The 16,701-nt window shown below is 36.9% G+C and overlaps 2 protein-coding genes across 5 annotated transcripts in view; one reads left to right on the top strand and one right to left on the bottom strand.

Annotated features, from left to right (window-relative positions):
• Window positions 1–8,704: 8,704 nt before the first annotated feature.
• On the bottom strand, window positions 8,705–10,474 carry LOC127957831 (homeobox protein SEBOX-like). The gene is made up of 3 exons (XM_052556536.1): window positions 10,375–10,474; window positions 9,894–10,096; window positions 8,705–9,801 (listed from the first exon to the last, which is right to left on the bottom strand). Exons 1-3 carry the CDS (start codon window positions 10,472–10,474, stop codon window positions 9,148–9,150), a joined length of 957 nt encoding a protein of 318 aa, XP_052412496.1. The 3' UTR covers window positions 8,705–9,147.
• A 2,983-nt stretch (window positions 10,475–13,457) lies between these two features.
• LOC127957830 (uracil-DNA glycosylase-like) overlaps window positions 13,458–16,701 on the top strand; it is an 11,647-nt gene continuing 8,403 nt past the window's right edge. The window contains exons 1-3 of one of the 4 annotated variants that reach the window (XM_052556532.1): window positions 13,458–13,702; window positions 14,279–14,473; window positions 14,561–14,656. In XM_052556532.1, coding sequence (XP_052412492.1) covers window positions 13,604–13,702; window positions 14,279–14,473; window positions 14,561–14,656 — 390 coding nt within the window. In that variant the 5' untranslated portion in view covers window positions 13,458–13,603. Of the gene's footprint in view, window positions 13,703–14,052; window positions 14,080–14,161; window positions 14,474–14,560; window positions 14,657–16,701 lie in introns of those variants that run through there. The other 3 variants (XM_052556534.1, XM_052556535.1, XM_052556533.1) reach the window with 3 other exon arrangements.

Here is a 16,701-nt window from a genome sequence, read left to right as displayed (position 1 = left end):
TTTCATAGACTTGAAAACTTTGTTGGCATCAGTGGAAGTGCATTAGCATGGTTTAAATCGTACTTATATGACCGCCATCCGTTCGTAGCAGTGAATGAAGATGTATCATATAGATCACAAGTGCAGTATGGAGTACCTCAAGGCTCAGTACTAGGGCCGCTACTCTTCACACTTTATATGTTACCCTTGGGAGATATCATCAGGAAACATGGTGTTAGCTTTCACTGTTATGCTGATGATACCCAGCTCTATATTTCTTTGCGGCCCGGTGAAACACACCAATTTGAAAAACTAATGGAATGCATAGTCGATATAAAAAACTGGATGACGAGTAATTTCTCAAAAAAGTTCAGAAAAAACAGAAGTGTTAATTATAGGACCTAAAAACTCCGCTTGTAATAACCTAGAACACTGCCTAAGACTTGATGGTTGCTCTGTCAATTCTTTGTCATCAGTTGTGCTATTTGATCGCAATCTTTCCTTAGAAAGCCACGTTTCTAGCATTTGCAAAACTGCATTTTTCCATCTCAAAAATATATCTAAATTATGGCCGATGCTCTTAATGTCAAATGCAGAAATGTTAATCCATGCATTTATGACCTCAAGGTTAGATTATTGTAATGCTTTATTGGGTGGTTGTTCTGCATGCTTAGTAAACAAACTACAGCTAGTCCAAAATGTAGCAGCAAGAGTTCTTACTAGAACCAGGAAGTATGACCATATTAGCCCGGTCCTGTCATCGCTGCACTGGCTCCCTATCAAACATTGTATACATTTTAAAATATTGCTTATTACTTATAAAGCCCTGAATGGTTTAGCACCTCAGTATTTGAATGAGCTCCTTTTACATTATACTCCTCTACGTCCGCTACGTTCTCAAAACTCACAATTTGATCATACCTAGAATATCAAAATGAACTGCGGGTGGCAGATCCTTTTCCTATTTGGCGCCTAAACTCTGGAATAACCTACCTAACATTGTTCGGGAGGCAGACACACTCTTGCAGTTTAAATCTAGATTAAAGACCCATCTCTTTAACCTGGCATACACATAAAATACTAATATGCTTTTAATATCCAAATCCGTTAAAGGATTTTTAGGCTGCATTAATTAGGTAAACCGGAAACACTTAACAAAACACCCTATGTACTTGCTACATCATTAGAAGAATGGCATCTACGCTAATATTTGTCTGTTTCTCTCTTGTTCCGAGGTCACCGTGGCCACCAGATCCAGTCTGTGTCCAGATCAGAGGGTCACTGCAGTCACCCGGATCCAGTACATATCCAGACCAGATGGTGGATCAGCACCTAGAAAGGACCTCTATTCCCCTGAAAGACAGCGGAGACCAGGACAACTAGAGCCCCAGGATACAGATTCCCTGTAAAGACCTTGTCTCAGAGGACCACCAGGACAAGACCACAGGAAACAGATGATTCTTCTGCACAATCTGACTTTGCTGCATCCTGGAATTGAACTACTGGTTTTGTCTGATCAGAGGAGAACTGGCCCCCCTAACTGAGCCTGGTTTCTCCCAAGGTTTTTTTCTCCATTCTGTCACCGATGGAGTTTCGATTCCTTGCCGCTGTCACCTCTGGCTTGCTTAGTTGGGGTCACTTCATCTACAGCGATATCGTTGACTTGATTGCAAATAAATGCACAGACACTATTTAACTGAACAGAGATGATGACATCACTGAATTCAATGATGAACTGCCTTTAACTATCATTTTGCATTATTGACACACTGTTTTCCTAATGAATGTTGTTCAGTGCTTTGACGCAATGTATTTTGTTTAAAGCGCTATATAAATAAAGGTGACTTTGACTTTGACTGTGTGGTATGACCGAAATACTCTGCAACGCATAGTGAGAGCAGCTGAGAAGATCATTGGTGTCTCTCTCCCCTCCCTCCACGACATTTATGAAACCCGTCTCACTCGCAAAGCCCTCTACATCGCAGGTGATCCCACCCACCCGTCACACAGCTTCTTCAGTCTGCTGCCATCAGGGAGGAGACTGCGGAGTCTCCAGGCCAGGACCAGCAGACTGAAGGACAGCAACTTCCACCAGGCTGTCAGGAAGCTGAACTTGCTCCCGAACTTGCCCCCACCCCAGTCACTTTGTGCAGCATTGGTCTGCTCACTACCTCATTCACCATGGAACTGATGTCATTCTACTACCTCATCAGTCAGTTAAATAAAATAAGCCCTTTGTCAATTTATCAGACTGAATAAGCTTCTTTTTTGCACTAAAAATCTTTTATCTGCACTGTTTGTTCACTTTACTGATTTGCACTCTATCTGCCATGTGCCTTGCGCTGCTTTATTTAACTTTATTTTAAATTTTATTATGTCATTATTGCATTCCCTTATTGTATAGTTGTTTGTTAAATTTTATATTTGATCTAGATTTTTAGGTTCTACTGTTAATGTTATCTGTATGCACCGGGGGTCTGAGAGTAACACAATTTCAATTCTCTGTATGTATGTACTGTTCATGTGGAAGAATTGGCAATAAAGCAGACTTGACTAGACTTGACTAGACTTGACTTTACAATTTCAATGGAGGGACAGAAAGCTCTAAATCTCTAGCTCTAAATCGGACTAAATCTAAAATATCTTAAACTGTGTTCCGAAGATGAACAGAGGTCTTACGGGTTTCATTAATGACATAATTTTCCTTTTTGGGTGAACTAACCCTTAAGGTATACACACTAATATTTATGTTAGTTTACATTTATGACATTTATGTTATGTTATAGAAACAGAGTAATACATACATTTATTTGTTTAGCAAATGCTGTTATCCAAAGTGACATGCAAATGAGCAGTACAACAAGTGATTCATCATAAAGAGCAAATAAACATGAGAAGTGCTCATAATGCAAAGTTTCAGAGATTTAGAAAGGTTTTCTTTCTCAGTAGGATGCAGTTAAGTGCTTAAGTTTTCAGATGTCACTTGAATGTTGTCAGGGATTCTGGATGGGCTTAAGAAGATCATTTTCACAGCAAGGAAGAGTGAATGAGAACATTCTGGAAAGTGGTTTAAAAAAAGTGTTCTAAGAGCATGCATCAATTTATTGAATTTGATGCAAGCTGCAACTGGTAACCAGTACACAGAGATAAAGAGAGGTGTGAAGTTTTGTGAGTTTTTATGTTTCAGCCACCTTTTAATTTTACTCAACTACATTTCATAATTAAAACTCCGATACTTTCTCCCCGAAACAGATGAGATGGTCCTCACTGCAGAATGCAAGTTCCAGGGTGCACGGTTGGATCCAGATCCAGCTCCTTCCACCGCCTTAACCCACCCATATACTGTACACCCCTAAACCTACCAATCTCCAACCTCTAGATGTGGATCAAACCACACCTCCTCGATTTTGTGTTCTGCAGTGAGGTGCTACTTAAGCATATTCATTACTTACTACAAAACAGTCAGAGGTCAAAAGGAACACGGACTGAAGGAAAGCAGGTTTGACAAATCAGTGGTCTGGAGTTTTCAAATTAGACTTCTAAAAAACACCTTTGCTCATATGCAAACAAGTGCGCGCACAACCCTGGACAATTCATTTTCCACTCAAAATGAGTCTGGGGTGTGCGATATAGCATCGTCTGCAATAATATGGTAAGTGTTGTTGAAATGATGTGCGATCTGACACTATCAATTAGGCTATATCACTGTGGGATTAGATCTCTGCCACAATTCTGCATTTTGCACTTGCGCGAACTGAGTTTTGTGGAGAAAATATTTGTCCCTCAAAGAAGAAAGTATTCAAAACTAATGCAATACTAGAAATTGCAAAGTTAATGCATAACCAAAGGACAGCAAAAAGCTCAGTGTGTCAGCAGGGTCAGTCAAAAACATGTGTATAAGAAAAGATGCATGTTAAAGGAAAAATTCACCAAAAATGAAAATTAATCCAAGATTTACTCACCCTCAGGGCATCCTAGGCCTGTCTGACATTCCTCTTTCAGACAAATACATTCGGAGTTATATTCAACATTGTCCTGCCTGTTCCAAATTGTAATATTGCAGTGAATGGTGCCCTTGTTTGTGAATCCGGAAAAATAGTATCCATCCATCCATCCATCATAAAAGTACTCCACACAGTTCCAGGGTGTATATAATCTAATTATCATGGTGTTAAATCTCCCTGGACCTTGTGTTGCGCCTTTCATTACACCTACTTCATATGCTCAACCACGTTGTTGTGAAAGTGCCTGCTTGAGCAACCAGAAGCTGTACATTACAGTTTATAAAGTTTTAAGAAACTACATAATTGTTATACCAACACATTGTTTCGCTTCAGAAGGCCTTTAAGTCAAGTCAAGTCACCTTTATTTATATAGCGCTTTAAACAAAATGCATTGCGTCAAAGCAACTGAACAATATTCATAAGGAAAACAGTGTGTCAATAATGCAAAATGTTAAAGGCAATAGTTAAAGGCAGTTCATCATTGAATTCAGTGATGTCATCTCTGTTCAGTTAAATAGTGTCTGTGGATTTATTTGCAATCAAGTAAACGATATCGCTGTAGATGAAGTGACCCCAACTAAGCAAGCCAGAGGCAAAAGCGGCAAGGACACGAAACTCCATCGATGACAGAATGGAGAGAAAAAACCTTGGGAGAAACCAGGCTCAGTTGGGGGGCCAGTTCTCCTCTGACCAGACGAAACCAGCAGTTCAATTCCAGGCTGCAACAAAGTCAGATTGTGCAGAATAATCATCTGTTTCCTGCGGTCTTGTCCTGGTGCTCCTCTGAGACAAGGTCTTTACAGGGGATCTGTATCTGGGACTCTAGTTGTCCTGGTCTCCGCTGTCTTTCAGGGGAGTAGAGGTCCTTTCTAGGTGCTGATCCACCATCTGGTCTGGATACGTACTGGATCTGGGTGACTGCAGTGACCCTCTGATCTGGATACAGACTGGATCTGGTGGCTACAGTGACCTCGGAATAAGAGAGAAACAGACAAATATTAGCGTAGATGCCATACTTCTAGTGATGTAGCAAACAGGGTGTTATGGGAAGTGTTCCCGGTTCCGGTTTACCTAATTAATGCAGCCTAAAAATCCTTTAACGGATTTGGATATTAAAAGCATATTCATATGTTATGTGTAAGCCAGGTTAAAGAGATGGGTCTAGATTTAAACTGCAAGAGTGTGTCTACACACTAGAGTTGTGTGGAGTAGTTTTATGATGGATGTATGGATACTTTTTTTTTCAGATTCAGAAACAAGGGCACCATTCACTGCAATTATACAGATTGGAACAGTCAGGACAGTGTCGAAGATAACTCTGAACGTGTTCATCTGAAAGAGGAATGTCAAAGAAGTTTATTAAAAAAAAAAAAAAAGTTGAGAGTGACTCTTGAAGGACCAGAAGAATCTGGCAGTAAGTTTTGGGATTTCATTTTTAGTCCATCTCGAGGTTATATCTGTAGAAGATGACCTGCTTAATAATTATGCAAAACTGAACATAAACAATTGTTCATGAAACAATTATCGGTTATAAGTAACTAAATACAAGATTAATGGTAGTTATTAAGATTGATGTTGTTTGGAATTGGTAAATGAAGAAAAAAAAAATACATAATCAGACTATCAAATAGCATAATAATTATGCATGCACTGTATTTTCCCTCTTCCACTGTTATCATTAATGCAAGGAATGTTGTGAATGGTTGTCAAGGCAGCCAATCAGAATTTAGTAGCCTCATCTCTGATTGGCTGGAATTATGACATATTGTAACACTGGGTTGTGTTGAGCATTTAGAGAGCACTGAAGGCAGGCATTAAGGGAGCAAGCTAGTGAAACATTGCATGCACAAAAGAGAAGGTCTGCACACATCCAAAAACTTATTTAAAATCCAAAATTAATAAATTTATTTATAAAATGAATGCGCTCTAAATACTTTTTTCTTTGCTAGATAAACATTTTCTCAACAAAACTCAGATCACACGTATGCAAAATGCACTTGTGTGTGCTCAAAATATGATCTTTTGCACACAGAATTGTGGCAGAGATCTAACCCCAAATATCACCAAATCAATCACAGAGTGCAAGCACGTTGATTTATTAGTCTATTAAAACTCAAAATTCCAGACATTCTAAATTGTAGATGGCCAAAAAATGCTTCTGTATGCCTTTTATATTTATATAATTTAATATAGTTAACTTAATCTATATCACACAAAGAATACAGTTTTTTTTTTTTTTGCAGATATCAACATGAACATATTTAATAATAATTTTATACAAGTTAAGTAAAGCAATAAGTGACTTACATTGTTGACATAATATTGCTTGTTTTTGCTCAATTTTGCTAATGAAAATAGTTCCAAACAAAAATCGCAGCACTGTTTTGCGTCTTTGAGCAATGGATGGTGTTTACTTATTGAATGAATCAGCTTTTGGACCAATTTGGTTGAATAACTGGTTCACTTATTAAGACAGTCAAATGCTTTGTTTCTGAATTAATCAGTCGTTTGAATGAACTGGTTGAATCTCAGTGACTCACTCATTCACAGTCACTTTGTTTTTAACAATTTTGACTTTTCAGTGCGAAGCAGAATAACACACAGAGCGTCTGAACTGAACAGTTTTTTTTGTTGTTGATTGATTCTGAACTGATTCTGTGCTAATGTTATGACCGCGGGTTAACTGAAGGCTTGAATCAAGGGCAATCATCGCAAATTACATCAATACGTTGAGCGCAAAAGAATCGGTGGACCGTTTTCTTCAACTGGTTTACTGAATCAAACTGTCCAAATAAACTACTGGTGATCCAAAAACCGATGCAACCGGTTCATGACTCGAGAATGAGTCAATATTTCGTTAAGATCTCTCTGACTAAATCTAAAATATCTTAAACTGTGTTCCGAAGATGAACAGAGGTCTCACGGGTTTGGAACGACATGAGGGTGAGTTATTAATGACATAATTTAGATTTTTGGGTGAACTAACCCTTTAAGATCCTACCTGTCCGATCATTATCACCTTTTCTATTTACATGGGGAATCATCTTAATTATCATGAGTAAAGTATGGAGTGCTGCAAGGATCTGTCCTAGGCCCTCTGCTATTTTCAATAAACATGTTGCCCCTTGGTAAAATTATTAGAAAATACAGGATTAGTTTCCTTTGTTGTGCTGATGATATTCAGTCCAGATAAAACTTCTAAATTATCTAAGCAATTTTAATCTCTTTCTGCTTCTCTGTTTCTGCCATGGGACTTGAATCCTGAGGCAAATTACACAATCTTCAGTCTGAATCCATCCTGTATGAAGATCTGAGATAACTGAACTCCTGAGAATAGATTATGCCAACCCCCCCAGAAGGCCTTAGATGATGCTAAATTTAATTCGCAATCGCAGAGTTTATTCACAACATATAGTCATTGCAGTTAAGAGTGTTCACTGTCTGTTTGATTATATATAATTTGTAATTAACTGCATGATTCTTACTGTACCTTTTTGACATAGTCACCACTAATAATCTACTCCTAAATGTAGAAACTTAATATTTTCTGTAAAGCTGCTTTGCAACAATTGGTATCGTGAAAAGCACTATACAAATAAACTTTAATTGAAATGAATCGAACTGAGAGCAAGACTCGGATGAATGACCACTTCTGAAATCAGACTGGTTGCTGTCGAGGAGGTTGTTCTGTGTGAGAAAGCCAGAAACTTGGTTGAACACAGCTCGTTCAGGTGTTTTTTGCAATGAAATGAAGGGAAATCAGTCTGTAGTTCTCTAAAAAAAAGATGGTTTAAGAGTGGGCTTCTTAAGTAGTGGGGTAATACGAGCCTGTCTAAATGCTAAGGGGAAACACCAGTGTGAGGGGATATGTTAATTGAGTGAGTGCAGTTACAACTAGAGGAGAAATGGCTTGAAGGAGTTAAAGAATTATACAGACAGTTAGAGAGGTAGATAGATAGATCACCTAACATTGTGTATTGATCAGCCTGTATATGATTATTATTATATTTCCTGTTTTGTTTCTAACAAAATAAGCACTTATCCCTTCAATATCATCCCCTGGATTAAAGGATGTAGTTACATCAGGAACACACACATACAAGCTGACACACAAAACAGAGTATGACTGTAGATTTGACACTCGGATTATGAGAATTTATTATATTTTATTTGAAGATTATTTTGCTGTGGAGATGATTATGATACATAAAGATCAGTGTCCAGTAGGTCAGTGGAAACCTGGGAGGTCCCTGCTATTTTCACCATAATTACTTCGATAGTAATATTCTGTTTGGATCTTCAAATCCAAATGTAATCTAAGACCCATAAGCTGATAAAACATGAGCCCTGAGGTTTTAAATTGTTTTTATCTTTCATTTATTGTTTTGTTTTTCTATTTATTGTATATTCTCAGGTTTTGTTTTTGTTCTGGTGAGGTGTAATTTAGATTTCATTACCATATCCTGCTACTGCAACACATTTTATATTATATAGGATTGTTCCATATTAAAACCCCCAATGCTTTTGATGTTATGAATAAAAGATTAGTTGAAACTGATTTGTGTATTAGTACATTTGTGTATTAGTTAATAGTTCTTTTGCAAAAAAAAAATAAGATGCTTTCTTATGGAAAATTGGTATTGTCTAATTCTTTTTGATACAAATGTAATGCCACACATGACGTTTTTTTTTTATTAGAAAGATACCTTTAATCGGGTAAATAATTTTGATTGTGTAAACCATGAATGTAAATAAATAGATTATTTAGTGATTAATTTACATAAATATCAATGCACACCATGTGAATATCTTACTAAAAAGAGAATACAGAGGAAACTTTTCCCTTCACACCCACCGAAAGACATACTCTCCAAAACCAAAATTATGTTATTAAATCAAAAACGGATAAGGAAACAACCTTTTTTGTTGTTGTTGTAGCAGGTGACAGACTATAACAATAATAGCAACATTTTCACAATCTATTTGGACAACCCTTAACTAGAGTTTTATGATATCAAAAAAAAAGGAAGGAAGGAAGGAAGGTAACATGTTTTATTAACACATATTACCTACCTTAATGACACGTCAATTGGTTCCTCAGAGAGATTATTTTACAATAGTGTTTATGTAACAATAAATAAAGTGTAAGCTATTAACTACTGTATTAGTAGTCTTCCAGATTGGTAACTACAGCTGCTTTGTATATGAGGTCAGAGATATCTCCCAATGAGGTCTGAGGGTAATGTGCCAGAGCTTGTCTCTGTAGTGCGTCCTCCAAACTGGTTTGATGTGTAGGAATCATTTGGTCCACAGACATGGAAGAATATATGGCCTGATTGGCAGTACAGTAAGACAACTTATGTCCAGAAAAACTGTCAGGGTGAGATGAAAAGCAGTTAATCTGCCAGTGACTGCTTGACTGGTTTTGGAATGAATATTGAGCCAACCTGTCTGATGGGCAATTGGAAAAAGATGACACTCCAGGTGTTTCAGAGTGTCTGTTGGCCCACTGTAGAACTCCAGGTAGGTCTGGAGAAATGTCTGGACGGGGTGGCATTGGATGCGGAAGGTTTTGAGACCAGGGACTCAGAACTGGTCTAAGGCTTTCCTGATGGTGACGCAGGCCTCTGTTGGCCTCTGGTCTTTCTCTTTGTTCTGGAAAGCCAGAATTTTGTTCTGGGTTTAAATCAAGATGGGTCGCTGGAAAAGCTGCTACAGGTATAGAGTTAGAACTCACTTCCCTGCCTGGACTTCTCCTAACTGATGTAGTCAGCTTCTTGCTTTTCATACATCGAGCTCGTCTGTTTTGGAACCACACCTGCAAAGGAATAGGAATAAATGTAAGGAATAAAATGTAAAATCAAGACAAAATAATATAATAAAAATACATTTATTTTCTAGTCTTATTACCTGAATTTTGCTTTCTGGAAGTAATGTGAGTGCAGCCAGTCGTTCTCGCATAGTGATGTCTGGATATGGCGTAATCATGAAAGCGCGCTCTAATTCTGACAATTGAGCGCGGCTAAAAATCGTCCTCTTTCTTTTTCTTTGCCCTTCAGCATGGTAGGTTTTTTCGAGTTCAGGAGAAGACAACGAATGCTTAGTTGTTACACCTAAAGATCAAAGTTAGAAAAATGCTGTCAGAAAATACACACACAGTGGGAATAGGATCGACTAAATATCGACTAGAATAGTAAAAAAATGTTTTACAAGATTTTTTTGTCGTAAATGTTCTTATATAGAACGTGCATTTTAGATTCGTTTTTAAAATATAAATAGGCGAAAATAAAAATAAGAACAATTGATAATAAAAAACGAATGAGAATTCCATTATCCAACGTAGCCTAAATCAATCCAAAATGCGTAATGTGTTCAAACGTTATATTCTCACCTGTAATTTGGACCATGTTTGTGTTGAAGATAAAATCTCTTTCTGTCTCCACGCTTATTTTTTGAACCAAATCGAACGATTGATCATAAAATAATGCCATAGTCCTTAATTCTAAAACAGAAGTTTAGTGAAGCGCGCTCTCTCCCGAATCTCCAGTCCTGACCCAAGTCCAACGCTGATGGGTTTCATAGAGCATTTAAACCCACCTACTTTATACTCTTCCCTTTTCACACCCATACGCTCATATCGCACTTCAAGGTGTCGTCGCTGGCACAGCGACAGTTTAAATAATAGAATAATAATAATAAAACTTTGATCCCCCACCCGCACTAAGATAATCCTTCTACATGTCTGGCAACTTCGTATAGCCATCTCCTATATCTGCCGCGTCGACGGGAAAGCAGAGATTCAGATTCTGTCTGATGGGCGCAGCTGTCTATCACAGATCTTTTATCAGGCAAATAACCACATACTTCACCTGCCTGTTTCTGTCTCACATGAAAGGATGTCGAAGATTTGTTCACAGAAAAAGTTGAAGGTGTTCGATCAAGTTGTTTCAATGCACGTTTATATAAATATTATATAAAATTAAATTAAATTAATACAATTATGTGGAACATTTTAAATAATTACGCGTTAGCAACGTGAAGTAGCCTAAACAAAGCAATTGGCTATAAAACAGCGTACAAAATAAGAGATCACTTAAATTCTTGAAGATGAACACCTATAATAAAACGGGAATAATTTGTGGGGGGAAAAAGTGATTTCTGCTAAATTTATCTTCATCAATCATTAAGTTCAAATTCGAAATTAAGTTCAAAATGATTAAAAATCTATCTATCTATCTATCTATCTATCTATCTATCTATCTATCTATCTATCTATCTATCTATCTATCTATCTATCTATCTATCTATCTATCTATCTATCTTACAGTACCTATTCTTGATGCGATTTGTAATATCCAGGGACATATTATTATCTGGATGATATTACTTGTTCGGATTAAGAGCAGTGTAGCCTACGACGAATGAACAGTAATCTAAACCAGAGATTACTTTAATAATCTGTGCGTTTTTTAACTTTGTCGGCATGAGGCTCCATCACTTTCAGGTCAAAATTCTTTTTTTTTTTTTTAAACCACCTTAATTTAGGCTAATATGTCTATGTGCGACATTTTGTGTAAAGATGATCTCTTTCCGATAATTTCAATTAAATTCTGACCCCTTCTGTTATATAATTTAGTCCAATACATGTAGAATACACATAGGCCATTTCAGACGCTTCGATATCAAAAGCCTATTGACAGCGACAAGTACAGCCTATTAGGCTGCTGAAACACAAACACACCAGGCAAATGAACTATCGGATAGGCTACTGAAGGACAACATCAGAAAGGGCCAGCACGAGGACGTCAGCTCTGAAAGAAGCTTTTTTATTTGTATTTTTTCAGAGGATAAAACAGCACCACCAACAACAATACAGACACCTAAACGCATAAAATGCACTCAAATGTTTCGTTAAGAACTGAATAATTTTGAAGTGTTTTATTCAAGTTAAGCGTTCAATCTTGGGGTGTTTTTTATTTTTGTTTGTTTGTTTAACACATTTATACCTTCAACATTGCCCTCTGATTATTGCTCCTCGCTTTACTGTTTTTCTTCTATAAGGGACTGCCTGTTTTATGTATTTGTATCTTTTTTTTTTTTTTCTTAAATTTTTACAGAAGGAAATTAGCCTATTTAAACCACACCTGAATTATAAATAGCCTGTAGAATATCAAACCAAGTGGCTTGAGTAGTCTACGCTACACATTTTTTTTAGATGTAAAGATTAATCTTTAATTATTTTAATGAGTTATAATTGTAGTCTTTTATTTTCTAACAACATCTGTTATAACAGAAGTGCTAAATAATTTTCATTTCCGCTTTGAACACTAAGCTATCTATTTTTGTTCCATTTTAAATTTGTGTGAAAAAGCCTATTTTTGGTAGCCTTACCGTCGTTCAAAATAGTAAAACTTTTTCTTCTGTATGTGCTGCTCAATATGTGGAAAACAATGGGAGTGAACAAGAATGTAAATGTTTTGTGTGTGTGAGGGAAAAAAAAGTATATGTTAGCCTACAACTTCAATAGGCCTGTATGGTATTCCGTGGCAGAATATGTTATATGTGTTTAATCATACTCACAGAATTTTGACAATTATGATCACATTTGAGAAAACAATTAAACTATGTTGGGAGATATGAAGATCATTTGGTTACGGGTTTTGCTGATGTTTGTTTCACCAGTGACCACACAGTGTCGCTGTGGTTATAGTTACATGTCTCTCTTTTACTTTTCATACGATATTGTCTTGTGTCCATTGTAGGGTTCTTTCACGGTGCAGCGCTATCTCTCTTCCCTTTTCTTCGTTATTAGATATCTCTTTCCTATTTGGTTGTGCTATTCTCTCTTATCAAATAAATTATAATCATAATTATTAGGCTATATTAATAATAGTAACATATATAAAAAAGATACAGAACAAAATTAAAGGTGCAAAAACATGATAACCATCCAACATCATGCTAACTTTTTATTATTATTATTTATGCCAAAATCAACTTAGGCTACATTATACTAACTACACCGATTTAGGCTTACAATAAGAGCAACATAAATAAAAAATAATACAAAAGCTAGAAAAATAATTATATTAGGCTAAACATTAAACTTCGTTTTTGACATTTTATTTATTTATTTATTTATTTATTATTTTGTGCCCATTGTGGACATATTTATTGTCTACCAAAAGAGCTGATTCTCACCTTAAAATGTGCAGTTTTGTATATACCAAGAGCAAACTGAATATAAGAGTTTGAGTTGCAATAAATAAAAATATTAGAAATTTTATTCAGATTTCCCCCCTGAGAGGAACATAACTAGGTAGGTTCCACATGTTTTGGCAAACAACTTAAAAAAAAAAAGAAAAGTTCAATCGTCACAGAGCTTTTTCCATCTATATTTAACATAAAGTGTGCAGTCACAAAAGTAACATTTAAGATTTCAGTGTAACAACCATTATCTTGTCACATGTTCCGCCCTCACGTAATCTACGTCACAGACGTCCAGCTGGCGGGAGTGTAGTGTAGTGCACAGCAGCCCTTCAAACACTATCACGCGTCTATACCCAGAGTATCGTTCTTTTAAAGTTTGTTTCGTTTAAATAATCATTTTATTTGTGGAAATGATTGGACAGAAAAGTATCACCTCGTTTTTTTCGCCAGTATCCAAAAAAAGAAATCTGAATGAGATACTTACATGCCTAGGGGATGCAACAGAACATGTGAGTAAAATAGGCTTTATTCTGACGTGACTGGATATGCCTACACATTTCGCTGGAATTATGAATGAAAGTGGCTGTGTTTTATTTATCAGTTGAACATGTTGTCATTTATTTAGCAAAATAGAATAGTCTCTAAATGAAACCTCGCTATTTTATCATTCCCGCTAAAATTTACACATTTCCGGAAGTAGTTTTACGTCACTTGCCTAAACAAACTACTAGTGTAGAGTGCGGATTATTTCAAACAACTTAGTGCGAAAATGTGTTGAGTCCGTGAAAACGAAATAATTTAACGTCCATTTCACTTCTGTTAGTTTAACTTGGTTGTATTTAAGTTAACTAAGATTCTTGAATTATGACCACGAATGCAGCACGTGGTAAATCGCTAAATATTATCGTATCATTTGCATGTAATTTACGCTATAAATTGTCCATCACAACTCCGATGCATTTTGAGAAAACATCCTATAAGCAATGTTTTCCATAGCTTGCCTTAGGTTTTTAAATGTACAAATGTCAGGTATTTTTGTCAAACGAACACTGAGTTCAACCAAATATATTAAAATATTGTCCCAGGAGAAAAAACTAAAGTTGGAGCGCGACGATGTTACATCCCCACTGTCCCTGAGTCCTGAGCAACTTGAACGGATATCCAAAAACAAGAAGGCGGCTCTGGAAAGGCTCGCTGCAAACCAAGCTGAACCAAACGGGATTGGAGAGAGCTGGATGAAAGCGCTCAGCGCAGAATTCGGAAAGCCCTACTTTAAATTAGTAAGTAACTATCTAACACATGAAGAACTGATTTAATTTCCAACTTTCTGAAATGAAGAGTAATACAATAGTGTTTAACTTTCACAGTTAATGTCTTTTGTTGCTGAGGAGAGGCAAAAACACACCATCTATCCACCTGAAAATGAAGTTTTTACCTGGACACAAACATGTGACATAAAAGATGTAAGTTGGGTGTCATGTTCATATGTTAGGCAGGTCAAAATGATTGGTTGTTTTCTGGCCTATTATCCCTGACCACAAAGCCAATAGCTCTTAATTTATTTTTATTTTTTTGACCGATTACATTACAATTAAGATGGTTGTTCAGGAGCATAACTTGCACACAATGCTTGTGTTCTTACTTTTACTTGTAAAGACCCCATGATATAAAGTTTTGTTATTTTTTTATGTTTATTAGCATATTAGAAAATGTCTGTAAGATGTTTATGATTTAGAATGTATGTAAAAACTAAAAAGAATAAATCAGCTTAACAATTCCAAATGACATGCTTAAAGGGTTAGTTCGCCCAAAAATGAAAATTATGTCATTAATAACTATTATGCTGTTCCAAACATGTAAGACCTCCTTTTATCTTCGGAACACAGTTTAAGATATTTTCGATTTAGTCCCAGAGCTCTCAGTCCCTCCATTGAAGCTGTGTGTACGGTATTGAGAATGACAAGTTGTCGTCATAGCACAAAGCCCCTCCCTCGATATCACAGTATCCGCCACATTGGAAGGATACCGGCGGCGAAATAGGATTGTTTAAATGTGTTGTTAAGAGGAGGTTCTCGCAATTCTGCACTGTTTTACCATGCCTGGAAGTTACTGCTGCGTTAAAAACTGCTGCAGTACCCCACACGATACATATGGAAAACATAGGAACGATGGAATACAGTTTTTTTTAGGTTACACCAAGCGCAAAACAGCGGTATTTGGAGAAGCTCTCAAGCATACAAAATATCGACCCATACGAGCTCCCTGCAGCAGCACAGAGACCTGGACCATTTACCTCCATGCACACATATGGACATTGGGAATTATATATTTTTTTGGTTTACGTTACTACACAATGCAGGAGTTTAAAAGTCACAAGTCTTTGGAAAGTTACGAGGCTTTCTGCTGTGGCTGGGTCCATTTACAGCAGGTGAAGAAAACAGTGTTGTACTGGCCAAAGTAAGTTTATTCAGATGCGTTTTAGCATATTGTAATTACATTGCATTTAGAATGCACTTCTTGACCAAAATGGCAAAGTAATTAACTGCGAATGAACACTAGATTGTAACGAGATGTTCAATGTATACAAACGTTTCCAACATATTTTGATGTAGGCTAAAGCTGTGTATGTTTAGTTATAATTTGATTTTAACCCAATGACACATACTGTCCCAGGTTTTTTTTGTTGGGGGCTGCAAAGTGGACAAACCAGTTCTGGGTTAGCTAGGGTAGTTAAATGTGTGATTGCGAGATGTAAATGTCCGGGTTAGATTAAGCCATTAACAGCGTGAATGCAAAGTGACTTACATCATAAACAATATAATTCCCAATGTCCATATGTGTGCACTGAGGTAAATTGTTTAGGTCTCTGTGCCGCTGCAGGGAGCTGCCTGAGAGCTTCTCCAAACACCGCTGTTTTGCGCTTGGTGTGAGCTTGTTCCTGTAAGGTCCCCTTTCTTTCGCCTTATGTTTTTGCATTGCTTTACTTTCTTTTCTTTCGCGTATTCGTAGATCCGTCTCGATCTGTTCCGCTGACAAAATAAATGCGCAAAAATGAAAGCGCTCTGAAATGTTTAGTCGCGCCTCTGTGAAGTTCTGAAGGCATTGCCCCTGGCAACAGATAGCATATCCTTCCATCAGGGCCGACTGGCTCAGACCCCTCCCATATCAACCCAAATCGGCACGTGACTCCTCATTCTCAATACTGTCCATTTCCAGAAAGGTAAGAAAAACATCATCAAAGTATTCCATGTGACATCAGAGGGTCGCTTAGAATTTTTTGAAGCATCGAAAATGCATTTTGGTCCAAAAATAGCAAAAACAACGACTTTATTCAGCATTGTCTTCTCTTCCATGTCTGTTGTGAGAGTTCAAATCAAAGCAGTCTGGATATCCGGTTCATGAACGAATCATTCAGTTCCCCAAATCGAACTGAATCGTTTTAAACGGTTCGCATCTCTAATACGCATTAATCCACAAATGACTTAAGCTGTTAACTTTTTTAATGTGG

This window comes from Carassius gibelio, chromosome B5 (assembly GCF_023724105.1).
Source record: "Carassius gibelio isolate Cgi1373 ecotype wild population from Czech Republic chromosome B5, carGib1.2-hapl.c, whole genome shotgun sequence".
NCBI lineage: Eukaryota > Metazoa > Chordata > Actinopteri > Cypriniformes > Cyprinidae > Carassius > Carassius gibelio.
The sequence above is the reverse complement of the archived record's forward strand: the minus strand, read 5'-3'. Positions and strand labels throughout refer to the sequence as shown.

Bases quoted from the DNA above. Each gene is read 5' to 3' on its own strand.
- LOC127957831 (XM_052556536.1), bottom strand. From the start codon at position 10,474: ATGGCATTATTTTATGATCAATCGTTCGATTTGGTTCAAAAAATAAGC. The intron at 10,097-10,374 runs GTGAGAATATAA...TTTGATCTTTAG, and splicing joins AAACATGGTCCAAATTACAG to GTGTAACAACTAAGCATTCG. The intron at 9,802-9,893 runs GTAATAAGACTA...ATTCCTTTGCAG, and splicing joins TTCCAGAAAGCAAAATTCAG to GTGTGGTTCCAAAACAGACG.